The sequence below is a fragment of the Onychomys torridus genome, chromosome 10 (assembly GCF_903995425.1).
Source record: "Onychomys torridus chromosome 10, mOncTor1.1, whole genome shotgun sequence".
NCBI classification, from domain to species: domain Eukaryota; kingdom Metazoa; phylum Chordata; class Mammalia; order Rodentia; family Cricetidae; genus Onychomys; species Onychomys torridus.
The window spans coordinates 71075987-71093828 of NC_050452.1; the positions used below are offsets into that span (position 1 = coordinate 71075987).

Sequence of the window (17842 nt, forward strand, 5' to 3'; positions counted from 1 at the left end):
TGAATATAGGTTATTCCTATAATGGGTTATGAATAAGGAGATGTTACTAGGGTTTGCTTTGTTTGGTATGATTTTGAAATGTTCCTATACAATACATTGTTTTGGCTGGCTAGGATTCTGAAACATTTTCTTTACTGAGAAGTAAAGAATTTTTACACTTATGGGCTGGTGTCGTACTTTGAATGTAATTGGCCCCTATAAACTCATAGGGAGTGGCACTATTGGGAAGTGTGGCCTTGTGGAAGGAAGTGTGTCACTGTGGGGGCGGGGCTTTGAGGTTTCTTTTCTTAAGCATCAGACAGTGTCACAGACCACTTCCTGTTGCCTGCAAAATATAGGACTCTCAGCTACAGCTACAGCACCATGTCTGTCTGCACTCCACCATGTCCCACCATGATGATAATGGACTGAACCTCTGAACTGTAAGCAAACCACACCAATTCAATGTTTTCTTTATAAGAGTTGCTGTGGGGCTGGAGAGATGGCTCAGAGGTTAAGAGCACTAACTGCTCTTCCAGAGGTCCTGAGTTCAATTCCCAGCACCCACATGGTGGCTCACAACCATCTGTAATGAGATCTGGTGCTCTCTTCTGGCCTGCGGTCATACATGCTGTATACATAATAGATTAATTAATTAATTAAAAAATGAGTTGCTGTGGTCATGGAATCTCTTCACAGCAATAGAAACCCTAAGACAGCAGGTCAACTGTTCTTATGTGACCTTCTACTCTCAAGTCACAAACAGCTTTTTCTAGGTATGAAGACTACAACACATCATCTCACATTTTACTGTTACAGGAAGGAGAATGCTCTAAACAACCCATCCCAGAGAGGAAAAAACACAGGTAGCCCTGAATTGATATACATACAGTTCACTTGATGAACTTTCCCCTTTACAGATACAAAACTAAAATCACTGCATAATAAAATCAGGAGATATCTATCATACTATATAGTGTTAATACTATAGTAGTTTATAAAATAATATTACAGCAAATTGATCCAGACTATTTATATTATAATACATATAAGAATAACAATATTAACTATGAAACCTCACTACAAATATTAAAGGTCTCAGTACGCTGGTCTCCAAACTTCTTTTAAAAGATGTCTTTAAGGTAGGTATGATGGAGCACACCTAAAACCCCAGCCCTTAGGAGGCTGAGGCAGGAGAATTCTGAATTAGAAGCTGGCTAGAGCTACATAGCAAGGCCTTGCCTGTCTATGTGGGTGGAGGCTGAGGTTATAAGAGATAATAAGACTACTCTTAATGAAAGTCTTAATTTTTGTTTCATGTGTGTATATATGTAGAGGTCAGAGGACAACTTGGGGGAGTCAGTTTTCTCCTTCTACCATGTGAGTTCTGGGGATAGCACACAGGTCATCATCAGTTTTGGGGCAAGTATCTTTACCTGCTACGTCATCTCTTCAGCCCTTCAAGAAAGTTCTTTAATGTAGTTACTGAAAAATTTATCTCAATAAAGTTTAATTGCTGAACCTAATTTTTTAAAAAATTAGTATTGCACTGTGTAGCCATGGATGGCTTAAAACTAAGTAGCTCAGGAATGCCTAAAACGCATGCTCCTTCTAAGTCAGCCACCGAAGGACTGGAATTATAAATAAGTACCACCATGTCCCCCTATAAAGCTAATTCTTAATCCTTCAAGTAAAAACAAACAAAAACAAAATTTTTAAGTTTTGCCAGTACTAGGGAGGTAGAAGCAGGTGGATCTCCGAGTTTGAGGCCAGCCTGATCTACAGAATGAGTTTCAGGACAACCAGGATGACACAGAGAACTCTGTTTCAAAAAAAATCAACAACACCAAAAAGTTAAAAGTTTTGAAGAATTGTATACTCCTATGTCTAAAACAGCGCTTTAAATATTATTTATTTTATATTAAAATTACTATGTAATAATTGTAAAACTGTAACTTACTATTCTGATTCCCTAAAAATAAGTGAATTTGAATTTTAAGGTATTATATTTTATGCTATACTAAAAGGAGGTCTGTTCTTTAAAGAATATATAATTTAGAACTTTTTTTTATGTCATATGTATAGAAGTTAAACTGGTCTACAAAGTGAGTTATGGTACAGCCTGCACTGTTAAGACAGAAATCAAAAAACAAACAAAAATTACATTTAATGTAACATATATCAAATATACGTTTACAGCATATTAAGGAGATGAGGATGTAACTCAGCTGACAGGGTCTGCCTAATGTGCTGGTGTGAATGAGAATGGCCCCACAGGCTCACACATTTGGATACTTTGTCCCCAGTGGGTGGAACTGTTTGGGAAGATTAAGAGGCGTGACATTGTTAGAGGTATCTCACTGGGGGTATATTTGAAGCTGCAAAAGCCTCAGCCATTCACCTGCATAGGCTCAGTGTACCAGGCTCTGCTGACTCCCCATGATTTGGGGGATATGGGGATGTGGGGTGGCTTGGGAGGAAGGGCTGGGGAGTGGGAGGAGGGAGGAGGTGGGATCTGTGGGTGGTATGTAGAGTGAGTAGAAAATTTCTTAATAAAGAAACATGAAAAAAAAAGTTAAAATAGTTCATACAACAGGTATTGTCACTGAAAATTAAAGATGTGTGCATAATGGGACCTGATTGTATCTCAGAAATAAATTCACAGATTTATGGTCAACTGACTTTTCAATAAAAATGTTTTAAGAACAACAACAACAAAAACAAAACAAAACAAAACAAAAAAAAAAAGGCTCAGCCATTCCCAGTTTACTCTCTGCCTCATGGCTGTGTCTCAAGATGTGAGCTCTCAGCTACTGATCCAGTGCTGCCTGCTGCTATGCTCCCGGCGGCCATGCCGGTCAAGGACTCACCCTCTGAAACTACAAGACCCAAATAAATTCTTTCTTCTCTAAGTTGCCTCAGTCATGGTGTCTTAGTATAATAGCAGAAAAGTAACTTGACAACTAGCATGCCCTGGGTCCATCCCCAGAACCACATAAACCAGGTATGTTTGTACACACCTGTAATCTTAGCACTTGAAAAGTAGAAGCAGGAAGATCATAAGTTCTATACCATTACATATATAGCAAGTCTGAAATTAGCCTTGGATACCCTAGACCATTCTTGTCTTTAAAAAACCCAAACAAAATAAAGTATATTGAATATACAATTGCAAAATTAAAACAACAAACACTTGAAATTTTTCCTAAATAAAAGAATAATTTACTTCTTCAGACTTCTTCTTCAGCTGTTTTTCAAATTTTTCCTTATTTCCTTCCAACTGATTCAAATGCAAAGCAAGTTCTTCCTTACAGATTTCTAATGCTGAATCCAGTTGTCTGACCTAAAGTCAAAAAAGCAAAACATAATATCAAAGAAGAAGGAGGAGGAGGAGGAGGAGGAGGAGGAGGAGGAGGAGAGGAGGAAGAAGAAAAGAAAAATCAAGGCTGGGTGTGATGGCACATGCCTTTATCCCAGCACTCGGAGGGCAGACAGGCAAATCTCTGTGAGTTCCAGGGCAGCCTGATCTACAAAGTGAGTTCAGGACATCCAGGGCTACATAGAGAAACCCTGTCTCAAAAAAATGAATTATATTAATTAATGAATATTTAATATTTTACAGATTTATCTCCTAATGTTACTTTATTGCTTGAAACACTAAAATCAAGCCAGTACGATGGCTAAGCAGAAAAAGCACTAGCTGTACAAGCCTAATGACCTGAATTTGATTCCCAGAACCTATGGTGGAAGGAAACAATCAACTCAGCAAAGTTATTCTGACCTCCAACCACATGCTGTAACACACGCACATGCGCAATCCCAACACAAAGTAATAAATAAAAACTTAAACCTCTAAAATAGTTCTATTTAGGATAAAAAATTATATGGTAGTGAAGATTGACTGAAAAAACTTATTAATCATGACAAGTCAGGGAACCAAAGAAGAACCACAGAATAAAGTCCAGAACAAAGTAAGTACAGAAGCACATTCTAAAAGAAGAAAGTACGTTCAGGGGCAAGGCACTATGAAAGACAACAGCGAGACACTGGAAAGATCAAGAATACAAATAGTCATTTGAACGAATGTAAAGCAGACACCCAAAAACACTCTCTTAAAAAGGTAAGCATATTACTTATTTCTTAAGCCTCCTTGAACAATAAAAACAGGAAAGTAAGTACAAATATCCTATAAATGTTGCTAAGATAAGAACATTTGGAAATGCTGGTTTATTAAGAAGATAAAAAATTTATCACAGAAGAAAAAAATCTTCTTTGCTTAGTATCTGTGAAAGAATTTTTAAAAAACAGCAATATAACTTGACTCAAGTGTGTATAAATGCTTTGTTTTCGAATATTAAAGAGCAAATCAAACTTAGTAACTTTTTAAAAATCAGCTCAGTGTCCTTAATTTGTATCCATGTCCATACTCATCTACTACTAGGTTCTTATCTTGCTTTTTTCTTTCCCCTTATAATTTTGAGCTTTAATGTTGCAGGGGGAGATTCCTTGTCTCTGAATAAAAACATCACATTTGAAACTGTGAAAGAAATTTCAGCAAGATTGGGGAAAAAAAAGAGAAATTTTCTTCTCAGACACTATTTGACAATATGAAATGTCATCATGAAATCATCCCTGTAATTCTTTCTAAAAGGGAATTCTGGAGCCATTATTATGAAATACTAGTGATCTCAGATTGTTTATATAACTACTGACAGCCAAGAAGAGTGCCATTATGAATAACTATCTTTGTTTAAAAAAAACAAAACTGTTCTCCTAGGAACAACAATTTTTAAAGATTAATTTTTTTTAATTATGTGTATGTGTGCATGTGGAATTGTGCACATGTGAATGCAGGTGTCCACAGAGTCTAGGAGAGAGTATCAAATCTCCCTGGAGCCGAGGTAAGAGGTAGTTGCAAAGCTACCCAATATGGATGTTAGGAACCAAACCTGAGTCCTTTGTAAAAGCAGTTCATCTGCAAGAGAGAACCATCTCTCCAGCCTCTAGTTTTAAATTTTTAAATTAACAGTTGAATTATAAAAAACAAAAATCCATCCAAGCATAGTGACACACGCCTTTAATCCCAGCACCCAGGAGGCAGAAGCAGACAGATCTCTGAGTTCAAGGCCAGCCTGGTCAACAAAGAGATCTAGGACAACCAAGGGTACTCGGAGAAACCCCGTCTCAATAAATAAATAAAAAGTAAAAATCCTTGTATGTTCTCTCTCTTAAGCAAGAGAATGGTCATTAGTACATTAAAAGATGGTAAAACCATTGTTATGAGGTTACTGAGGAATCAGACATTCACATGAGATAAACCACTCCAAAGATGGTCCAATAAATTTTCTTCATAAACTAGTGACATCTGATGGCTGGGCTGTGGCTTAATGATAGAACACAGCATACATAAGGACAGCATAAATGCTGGGCAGTGGTGGTGCAAGCCTTTAATCCCAGCATCTCGGAGGCAGAGGCAGAGGCAGAGGCAGGTGGATCTCTATGAGTATGAACCTAGACTGGTCTACAGAGTGAGTTCCAGAAGAGCCAGGGTTACACTGAGGAATTCTGTCTCAGAATATTTAAAAAAAAAAAAAAAAAATCTAAGATATATTAGTCACTACACCTTTAGAAAGTTGTCAAGACTGACACAGAATATGGCTATAGATCCTGCAAGTCTAACAAGTTCCAGATAATACTGATGCTTTAACCAGACTATAAAGAGTACTGTAGGTGGCTGCCAAGAAGGGAAGAGTGTTTATGGCAGATGTGGTGCATATATAAGCATGTGTGTGGATGTGGTGAAGGAAAAAGGATAATGTAAGTGTAGCTATAGCTTTAAGGACAATGTATCTAGGTGAGAGGTACACAGGTGTTCCTTGGACTATACTTTGAATTCTTTTGTGGGTTTGACACTTTAAAAACACAGGTAAAAATTAACAAAACAAGCAAAACCAATCAATAATAAAAATATTTCTTTCTTTAAAGAATTTTTGTCTTAATCATATGTAAATAATCGATATATATGGTATATAAACTACTTGTACATGAATAAAGTAAGCACAAAAACTAACTGCTCTGCTGAACCAAATAACCTCCTCAGGTACACAAGTATGGGAAATAATCAACTGGTGATCTAAGGCTACTTAGCTTCAGTAAATGCTTGATTATTTGTCCATTTATTTTATTGGGGAGGCAGATAATCCAGAAGAGAAAACAGACAAAAATATAGAAAAGAAACAAATATGACCTCTAAACCTAATGCACATTCTTTCAAGATTCTATTTAACAGGTAACAAACACATTTGTTTACTTTGTGGGATTTTGTTACCTGTTCAGAATTTATTTTAATTATGTTGGTCCTAGGAATCAAATGCAGAGCTTTGCTCATACTTAGAAAGGGACCTTACACTCAGCAACATCCATAGGCTCAAACTTTTAGTTCTCACTGATAACACTTGTAAAATACAATTTTAAACTGATAGTTTTAACTTTCCTACACACAGTTCATATAACTATTAGTCTTGCAATTAACAAATTGAATCATGCAAAGGAACTTAGTCAAAAGTTATGAAAGATAATGACATAATCAGAAACAGAGGATCCCAGTCATTTATCTTACTGCTACAGATATTCCATGTAAAAATTATTTATATTTAGCCAAGGGGGGTGGTGCATGACTTTAATCCTAGCACTTAGGAGGCAGATACAGACAGATTTCTGTGAGTTCAAGGCCAGCCTAGTCTACAAAGAAACCCTGTTTCAAAAAAACAAACAACAACAACAAAAACTTACTTATATTTGAACAAAGGAATTTTGCTTCTATACATCTTTCTCATATTTATTTTTTCCTCAAATGAAAAACTCATTAGAAGCATCAAGGGAAAAAAATATTTAATGTACAATTTATTCATTTTCTGATTTCTTATCTCTTATCTGGCCATTAATATATGGAAATTCCTTATTAAATTACTGCGTAGCTTGCCTAACAAGCGCAAGAACCTGGGTTCGGTCCTCAGCTCTGAAAAAAAAAAAAATTACTGCTTAGATGTTCTAGGTGACTTAATAAGAACTAGAAGTTTAATAGCTATTGAATATTATTTAATGAAATAGTTTCATGCCTACAACCTTAACATACCATACAAATTTATTTAATTTTTTTTTTCCTTGCTTTTTGAAACAAGGTCCTTAGCTGGCCTGGAACTCACTGTATAGATCGGGTTGACCTCAAGTGCTGGGATTATAGGCAGGGGCTACTATGCTTGACCTGCATACTAACTTTTTAAAATTAAGTTTACCCTTACATATGTAAATGAACTGACAAGACACTAAATGTCAGAGAATTGTTGAATTCTATAGGAATAACTATAATGTGATGGTTAACATTACATTTAAGGTTTAGACTTAGTATGCTTGAAAGACCAAAAAGCACCTCTAACAGGAAAGCCCCTTGTTGTGGGATAACCCGTTTATACACTGTGAAGATGGCTGCTTTACCTCATCTGCATAAGGCACCTTCTGATAGGTTTAATAAAGAGCTGAACACCCAATAGCTAGACAGGAGAGGATAGGCGGGACTTCTGATCAGATATAGGAGCTCTGGGAAGAATCTGAGAGGTGGGGATTAGCCAGTGAGACACAGAGGAAGTCAGATGTACAGTATAGAAGAGAGATAATGAGCCACATGACAGAACATAGATTAATATAAATGAGTTAATTGAGCTAGCTGGAAACAAGCCTAAGGTAAGACCAAGCTTTCACACTTAATAAAAATTCACCATATCATTATTTGGGAGCTGGCGGTCCAAAGAAAATCCAGCTATAGACTCTAGCTTATAGAGGCTATACTAGCAGCCCACTTCCTCTTTCTCTCAAACGTTGAAAACTATTCTGAAATTGTCTGGTCTTGTAAAATTTGCTGTTCTAGTAAATAGTAGGTCATAAGACTAACTGCTATCTCTGCTTTTGTAATCAAACATGCTTACTCTGATCAAAAAGATGACTAGAACAACATTAAGACATATAAACTAGACTCTGCCAACATGTAGACAAAAAATATATACAATCTTGTAGCTTTTCCTTCATAAGCCTTCATGAATCTTGGGAGCACTCTTAGGTACAGTTCTGGCCCCACACTGGATGTCAGTATCTAAAATATAAAGCCTCTTATTAAAATATATTTATGGTTATGGTGAATCTCTAAGTGACCCCAGACCCATAACAATAAACAGATGTACTTGTTGGGCTGGGGAGATAGCTCACAACAAGCATGGGGATCAGATTTCCAGCACTCATGTAAAAAGCCAGGTATAGCAGCACGCATGTGTATGTGATTCTAGCATTAGGAAGGCAGAGGCAGGCAGATCATGGAAGCTCACCGGCCAGGCTAAACAGCTGAATAGGCTAGCATCAGGTTTGATGAAATATCCAATCTCAAAACAATAAGATTGAGGAAGAGACCTGATTTCAACTTCTAACCTCCATACACTCATATGCACATGTACTAAAATATTCTCATTCTCTCTCTCTTTCTCTCTCCCTCTCCCTCTCTCCCTCCCTGAAGACATAATTGTTTACATAGGCATACACAATCAACAGAATTCTAGGCAAAAAGTAGGTATTTTTATATTCAAACTATTCATGGTACAAGATGGCAGCATATTCAGACTTAATAATGCTAATTAAAAAAATAATGAATATATAGTAGTTCTTCCATATTCACAAGGGGAACATTTCAAAGACTATAGGATTGAATACTAAATATACTGCTTTTTCATACACACAAACACACATACACAAAATTAATGCCTTTTCTATCTTAATTAAGCACTTATCATGCTCTGTGGCTCCAGCTCTTTTTTTTGTTTTTTTTTTTTTTTGTTTTTTGAGACAGGGTTTCTCTGTGTAACTTTGCACCTTTCCTGGAACTCGTTTTTTTTGAGACCAGGCTGGCCTTGAACTCACAGAGATCCGCCTGGCTCTGCCTCCCGAGTGCTGGGATTCAAGGCATGCGCCACCACCGCCCGGCAGTGGCTCCAGCTCTTATAGTATGAGGTACAAAAGTAAAACCATGCCGGGCAGTGGTGGCGCATGCCTTTAATCCCAGCAGTCGGGAGGCAGAGCCAGATGGACCTCTGTGAGTTCAAGGCCAGTGAGATCCAGGTACCAAAGCTACAGAGAGACCCTGTCTCAAAAAAAAAAAAACCCAAAAAACAAAAACAAAAAAAAAACCTGTGTGTGTGTGTGTGTGTGTGTGTGTGTGTGTGTGTGTGTGAATGCAGGTACCCTCAGAGGCCAGAAAAGGGTGTGGGATCCCCTGGAGCCAGAGTTACAGGCAGCTGTAACTACCCCATAGGCTGCTAGAACTGATCTCAGGTACTATGCAGGAGTAGTACATACTCTTAAGCACTGAGCCATTTCCTCAGCTGTTTAATTGTCACTTATATATTACAATTTAATAATTTATTGGGAAGAAAGCCATAAAAATGTCTGTAATAGTAAAATAGAGGCCTGAGAAGATGGTTTAGCAGGTAAAGATTCTTGTCTCCAAACTTGATTACCTGAATTTTATTCTTGAGACCCATATGATAGGAGGAAACTGACTCTTGCAAACTGTCTTCTGACTTTCACACTCATGCTATGGCATGTGTATTCATGCATACACACATTAAGACACATTCAGACACACACACACACACACACACACACACACACACACACACAAACACACAAAAAGTATACTATACTAGCCTTGATTGTTTCTTCAGATACATGAATCTGCAATGATTTCAAAGCTTCATCTTTCTTCATATTTTCTTTTTCCATTTCCTGTAAACAAATTTTGGTAAGAAAAATGTGTTTGCAAATAAATATTGAGAGTCTATTAAATTTATTTTACAGAAACATAAACTTAAAATGTTAGCTTTTAAACAGTACTTTTAAAAACATGACATTACCACTTTATTTTCCGTCAAGAGTCTATCTAGTGATTCAAGATGATGTTGTTTACATAATATATCTTGCTGCAAAATGGACATAGTCTTTTCTTGCTCTTTAAATTGTTGATCTCTTTTCTCTAGTTGAGTTTCAAGCTAAAATATAAAAACAGGATTTTCATGTTATAGTTTTAAAACACTGGGAACACTTTAAACATCAATATATTTGAAAGTAAATGGATTTTTGCATTTTAGAAGTTTCCTTCAATTTTTTCTTATTTAAAAAAGTTACATCATATACTATCTCTTTTCCCTTTCTTCCACTGTCCTTATTATTGACTGGTCTACTTTTGTGCTTTTATTAAATATGTACAGTCATGAACAATATGGAGTACAATTTTCTGTCTTGAAATATTACAATTACTATAACAATACCTTTAAGTTTTAACCATTTGCTTTTTCTTTTACTCAGTATAGTTTCAGATGTTTATCTGTGTTCACATATACCATCTAGTTCGTTTACTTTAGGAAGTACTACACTAGCCTTGATTGTCTCTTCAGATACATGAATCTGCATAAGGGATTATGCTTTACTTTGATATCTTGCTTTAATTTCTGCAACAGTGTTGCACTAACACCCTTTATACCAGTCTGTTTATTCACATGTGTGAGAGTTTCTCTAGAACAAATCACCTAGAAATGGACTTCCTATTGGTAGGATAGGCACATTTTCATTTCAGGAGGTATTCTCTTCCAAGTCCATGAAAATTTCCCTCTCCTTTCACCTTGTATTATTATTGGTTTTGAAGACTGGGTGCCACTCCATCATACTACAATTCTTGTCAGTGTTTGCTATCATCACTCTTTCCTCTCCTCACCATTTTAATAAGAATTAAATGGTACTTTATTGTCTTTGTCTCATTTTTTTAAAAGTTAAGGTACTTGCCTTCTTTGTCAAATGAGTTTGAAAGTAGTTCATCTTCTTCTAGTAGACTATATAAGTATATATCAGTGTATCCCATCCACATAGAAAAGAATTTACCAGTAAAACCACATAGACTTGAAATTTCTTTTGGAAAAATGTGAAACTATGTTTCTTTTATTTTATTTTGAAAAAACAGATCTCATTACGTATTCCTGGCTAGTCTGAAACTTGTATATAGACCAAACTGACCTTAAAAAAAGGAAAAAAAAAAAAAAAGAGATCATGGAGATCCACCTTCCTCAGACTACCAAGTGCATTCTTCACTTTGTTTTTATCACTTTGTGTTTTATGGTCTACAATGATATACCTCTGTGATGGTATTTTATTTGTGCTGAAATGTGATATTTTAAATAAAGTTTGCCTGGAGATCAGATATCATAGTCAGCCATAAACAGATGTCAGGCAGTGGTAGCACACGCCCTTAATCCAATCACATGGCAGGCAGAGTCTCTGTGTTCAAGGTCACAGCCAAGCTGGGGTGACACATGCTTTTAATCCCAGTACCAACCAGAGAGACCTGAAGGTCTGTATAGGCAGGCAGTGACAAGGAAGTGATGTGGCTGGGCTTAGAGCCAATGAGGAGGCAGAACAGGAAGGCAATAAAGGCACCCCTGTATTTGGCTCTGTGTTTCTCATTTAATAAGACTGTTTAGACTCTTTTTTAAAAGTTCTGGCTGTCCTTGAACTCACTCTGCAGACCAGGCTGGCCTTGAACTCAGAGAGATGCACCTGCCTCTGCCTCCTGAGTGCTGGGATTAATGGTGTGCCGTGACTGTGGCCCACATGATATAGCTCTTTTATTCCTAATCCTTTTAAACTTCTGGGTCTGATTACCAGTTTATAAATGTTAATGAACACTTTTAAAGATTCTCTTTATTGATGTATTCTTTCTTTTTTTAAAAAGGCAGGAGGGGGCATTACACTGTATTTCCTTTTGTGCGCATGTTTAAGTGCATGAAGGTTGGAAGACAACTTTCAAGAGTCAGTCTCTTCTTCTACTACGTGGGGTCCTGGAATTTAAACTCCTATAAATCAGGCTTGCAGTAGACGGATATATCTGCTGAACCTTCTCACTAATAGAGTACCTGGTTAGTACGTACAATGCCCTGGATTCCATCCCCAGAAAACAAAAAATAAAGAAATAAACATTGGAGCCAAGTGTAGTGGTGGTGTAGTCTTTAACTCCAGGACTTAGAAGCCAGAGGAAGATAGATCTCTGTGAGTTCAAGGACAGCCTGGTCTACACAGTGATTTCCAAGACAGACAGAGATTCATAGTGAGACCCTTGTGCGTGCGCGCATACACAAACAAACAAACATACAAACACACACACACACACACACACACACACACACACACACACACTAAACAAACATCAGGACATTGTTTAGAAAGAGTGAGATTTTTATTATAAGTTTTGCCATTTATTTCTCTATGCCTTTGTTTCTTTATTTGCACTTAAAGAATTTTGGGTGAGAGTGTTTAAGGTTCTTTTCGGTACTAAAGAACACGTTACTTACTCGTTCAATCTGTTTTTCCATTTCTTTATGCTGTTCAAGGTGAATTTTCTTTGCTTTTTCAAAAGCAAAACAAATTTTCTCATGTTCTGTATTGATATTGGATTCAAGGCTTCTTATTTTTTCATTCTTCTCCTAGAAATAAAAATATTGGGAAGAATATAACTAAAAGCCTGTTTTAGATAAAAATACATGAATCTACCAATAAGCCTTCCATATTCTATTCTTTAAATACACTTTAATTAATACTTAAACAAGAAGACTGATTTCCAGGGCAATAAAGTAGCCTAGAAATTGTCTCTGTTATGACCCAGTGATGAGAAAGAACTCTGGAAATTCAAAAAGAGTATTAAGACAGCTCAGCAGTACAGGGAATCAAGACATGACTTTCAAGAGTGACATGGGGGAGGGTCTCATGCAGACATTACCAGGCCACTCTAGTCAAGAGACTGAGAGCCCTGCGAACAGGACAAATCCATAGCTTGCTCCCAGGCCTCAACTCCAGCTGCGGGTCCTGCTCGGACAATTACTTCTTAGATGGGACAGAGTTCCCCGGGTCAGAGGGCTGTGGCTGGACACTATCTTCAGAGAACCTGTTATTTAAATGAAAATACTCTGGGGGTCTGCACAAAGGGAACTCAGGAAAATTAAATTCGACCTGCTAAAAACCCAGCTAAGAGAGAGACTCGGGATGCAGTTGTAAGAACGGAAGGGCAGGCCACTAACAAGCTGAAGGGTAGAAGAAGGAGGCCTGTTCGGCAGTGAACTGTGCCAGGAAAGGGAGCTTTGCCACTAGTAACCAGGAGCAGGCTTCATCAGCTGAGAATAAAGAATGAAAGCTGTAAGCCTGAGACTGGGGGAGTGTGGGAAGAGATAAATCTTTGGAGCCAAGTTCTGTACGGACACTCACTGATGTAGGGCAGAGAACTCTGAAATTCCAGTGGACTACTTGAAACCCACAGCTACATCCATCCAGCAGGGTGATTAATACTTACAAATGTAAAAGTATAAAGGTAAAAAGTCAGGTCAACCCTTATATATCTCAGTACTCAGACTGCTTCCTGAACCTCCAGTGTATTTAGGAGAAACGGTACAGCTACATCATTAACCACTCCAACGAGTACAAACCAAGAGTCTCAAGAAGATGAGAAAACCTGCCCCACTCACAGACTGCAGAGCGGAGGAGGCAGCAGACACTCTTACTGTGTAAAGGATGAAAGCTATTAAAGTGACAGCAGACAGAGCAGAGTCAGTGTCAGTTCAAGTCCCAGGAAACACAAGGGACTAGTTGTGTAGCTGGGTGGCTGACTCCTCCTCCTCTCTTGTTCCTTCCTCTCCCTCCTCTCAGATTTCTCCTATATATTCTCTCTGCCTGTCAGCCCCACCTCTGGGATTCTCTGGGAACCTACAAATCTAAAAATATTAAAAAAAAAAAAAAAAAAAAAGAACTTAAAAAACAAAAAGCAAAAACAAATACCAAGAAACAAATAACCCAATTAAAAAATAGGATAGAGATCTAAACAGTTCTCATAAGATGAAACTCAAATGGCTGGGAAGCATTTAAAGAAATGTTCAACATACTTAGTCATGAGGGAAATGCAAATCAAAACTACTTTGAAATTTCATCTTATGCCAATCAGAATGGCCAAGAAAATAAAACAAATGATGGCTCACGTTGGTGAAGATGTGAAGTAAAGGGAACACTCATCTGTAGCATGAATCTTAAAGAGCCTTATTAATAAAAACAAACCTGGGAGCCAGATATTGGGGTGAATGCTGGAAGAGCAGAGAAGCAGAACAAGCCACAGCCACCTCACCTCAAAATTCCTCAGCTCATCCTGTTTCCTCAGACTGGAAGCCTCTGAGTCCTTATCCAGAATGAATCTCAGCTGAACTGCTGCTAGGAGCCTAAAAGCTTAACCAGGCTATAGTTCCTCATCCTCACACCTTATGTACTTTTCTGCCTCCTGCCATTACTTTCCTGGGATTAAAGGCGTGAGTCACCATGCTTGGCTGCTGGGAATTGAACTCAGGATCTCTTAACCCTTGAGCCATCTAGGACGGCAGAGGCAGTGAAGGGTAAGAAAGGGTTTTTAGTATCAGCTCTTAGCTACTGCTCTGACCTCTTGGGCTTTTAACTCTGCATTTGGCTCTGTGTTTCTTATTTAATAAGACTGTTATGTCTACATTCACCCATTGCTGGTGTGAGTGCAAACTTGTACAACCAGTATGGAAATCAGGGTGGCAGCTCCAAAGGAAGATGGGAACTGATCTACTTCAAGATCTAACTAGACCACTCTTGTGCTTATAACCAAAGGACACTTCATCCCACTGCAGAGACACTTCCTCAACCATGTTTGTTCATGGCTGCTGACAATGGCCAGAAACTGGAAACAGCCTACATGGATGAGTTAAAAAAAAAAAAGGTGGTACACTTACACAATGGAATATTACTCAGCTGTTAAATAAATGAAAATATAAATTTACAGGTATACAGATGGAACTAGAAAAATCATCATGAGTAACTAAGATCAAGAAAAGCAAATATGGTATGTTAGCTGTTAAGTCATTGACAAACAAGTTACATTCTGTAATAACCAGAGGCTAGGTATAGAGTAAGGGACTAGAGGGGAGGTATGGGAAAATGGAATAGATAGTCATGGATGAGAGTGGCTGATTAACTGGAATGGGAGGATAAAACAGGGAGAGGGACAGAAGAGGGAAGTAAGGGGGGCACATGGGGAGGGCAGCTCAAAATAAGGACCATTTGATGAGTCATATGGAAACCTAATATAATAGAAGCATCAAATAATGTGGAGATAGAGCCCCAACTGGACATCTGTCATCACCAAATGAAGCTGCCAGTGCCAGGAGTGGATTATATCTAACTGACTTGCTGGCCAAAGGGGTCCTATGGGAACCCAGACAACCCAGACTATTTCCAAAACTATTGGTAACACTTGTAGGATGAAAAGGTAGATTAATGAACTTACTTTTAAAGAACAACAACTTGTTGAAAATGTCTTACATTGGTATAGATTTTAGTCTATTGATACAAACTTAAAGTTAATTTTGTTATTCTCTCTCTATATATATTTCTACGCTCATTTGAGGTATTATGTTTATGCAACTCATTTAGATTGTAATGGATAATTAAGAAATACAGATCAATTAGTCTTCTATGATAGTTAAACTTATAGTCATGTTAAGTTTTCTAGGTATACATAGATATATTTCAGATAGACAGGTAATCTTCAAATACTTCAAAGACCTATAGAATATGGCATTTAAAATACTTCTAAAATTTAGACTTTCTGGACAGTGAGACATGTCTGGTCCTGGCAACACCAGAGAGGAGGATGGGCATTAAAGACACTTCATATGGAATTTATCTTCACCTTGGCAAAAATAGCCATTTGGGCAAGAAACTGTTCTTGCCTCGACTGCTTGATCGACTGGACATGCAGGACCCATAAAAAGGTGACCACTAAACTTTGTTTGACAAAATGGTCCTTCAGGTACCTGCTTCGCAGAGGAAACTGCCAGAAATTCTACAGGACACTGAGAGAAGTGACCAAGAGACTTTAGCCCTGTGGGCTGAAGACAAATGCCCCAACTTTACAAAGAAACGTTAGGTGACTGTCCAGGCTGCCAGCTGTCTCTGTCTACCCTGCAAGACTCCCGAAAGTTGCTTGCATCCTTCTCCTGGTTCTCAGGTAATATTATATCCGTCTGAGGTCTTTGATGTGGTTGAAGACTAGATAGTTATAATTTCCTCAGTTATGATAAAAGGTAAGTTAGATATAAAACCTTGGACTCACAAATATAAGATAGGTAGGATATCTTCTTTAGTATTGTAACTGTAATTCTTTTGTTTTGTTATCTGTAATTTTACTATGTGAAAGTTAACCTTCCTTTTTTAACAAAAAAGAAAAGAGGAAGTGCTGTGGATATCACTCTGTGTAAATAAAATGCTGATTGGCCAGTAGCCAGGCAGGAAATATAAGTGGGACAAGCAGAGAAGAGAACTGTGGGAGGTAGAAGGCTGGGGAGGAGACACCGCCAGCTGCTGCCATGAGAAGCAACATGTAAAGACACCGGTAAGCCACAAGCCATGTGGCAAAGTATAGACTAAGAGAAACGGGTTAATTTAAGATAGAAGAAGTAGATAACAAGAAGCCTGCCACAGCCATACAGTTTGTAAGCAATGTAAGTTTCTGTGTGCTTTCTTGGTTGGGTCTGAGCGACTGTGGGACTGGCGGGTGAGAGAGATTTGTCCTGACTGTGGGCCAGGCAGGAAAACTCTAACTACAAGCACTCCACAAAGTTAAGGCTCTATTGCTAAAGACAACACCTACACAACTCAATTAAAATGGAGAAGTTAAACTGGGTCCTATCTAGAGTCTTTACTCCTACAGACTGGTACTCATGGTACTGGAAGGTACTCTGCAAACCACCAGAGAAAGATAAACACCAACCCAGCTACAAATCTACAAAAGTGACCTGCGTGCAAGATACTCTGGTGCACTAGTGGCACCAAGCTTGTGGGAGTAACCAACCAAGAACTGATTTGACTTAAGGTCTATGGGATGACTCAGCCCTAAGAGGCCTGAGGACAATGAGAATAACATACTTCCTGAGAGCCTTGACAATACTGTCCAGAGGTGGCTTGAGATGACCTGGACCAATGAGGGGAGCCATGTCACATCAACAGATGCCTATGCAACAGACTCCCTCCCTGGGCAGGAAGGTATATAAGGCTTGCCCCTTCCAGAATATACTGAGCTTCTTGTTTGAGACCTGAATCCTTGCATCTATGTCATTGATGTGCCTCCTCACCCCTTCCCCCAAGGGAGCCATTTGGACCCAGGGAACAAATGCCCACTCCACAAGATGAAAACCATACCCAAAACTGCTTAGGTGGCCAAGAACCTGAAAGTAGATAGGCCAGGGACCAAGGGGAAAACTAAATACTACTGTTCTGCTAAAGGAATACAGCAATAAAATGACTCCTAGCAACATTATGCTAGACTCACATATCAGTGCCTTACTCAGCCATCATCAGAAAGCTTCCTCCTGCAACAGAAGGGAATAAATATGGAGACCCACTGCCAGACATTATGCAGAAGGAAAGAAAACACTCAGCTCTAAAAGAATGTTTCCATCAAAATCCCTCCCCTCGGGGCTCAGGAAACTCTGAGGAAGAGGAGTTGGAAAGAATATAAAAGCAAGAAAGGATGGAGGACACCAAGAAATCAAGGCCTTCTGACATAATATTGCTGGCAACATCCATGAACTCACAGAGACTGTGGCAGCATGCACAGGACCTGCATTAGTCTGCACTAGTTGGGATCCTAGAGCTGAGAGGAAAATGGATACTCAACCCCATCTCTAGCCTAGAAGCTATCTCCAATTGATAGCCTCTTGGA

General features: G+C 38.3%; 1 protein-coding gene across 1 annotated transcript in view; it reads right to left on the reverse strand.

The window, feature by feature from the left end:
* Ccdc18 (coiled-coil domain containing 18) overlaps positions 1-17842 on the reverse strand; it is a 118485-nt gene that overhangs the window by 51031 nt on the left and 49612 nt on the right. Inside the window, exons 15-18 of the mRNA XM_036200377.1 lie at positions 12417-12548; positions 9933-10067; positions 9727-9804; positions 3206-3322 (exon numbers count right to left, since the gene is read on the reverse strand). Of these exons, the coding sequence (XP_036056270.1) occupies positions 3206-3322; positions 9727-9804; positions 9933-10067; positions 12417-12548 (462 nt within the window). The remainder of the gene's footprint in view (positions 1-3205; positions 3323-9726; positions 9805-9932; positions 10068-12416; positions 12549-17842) is intronic.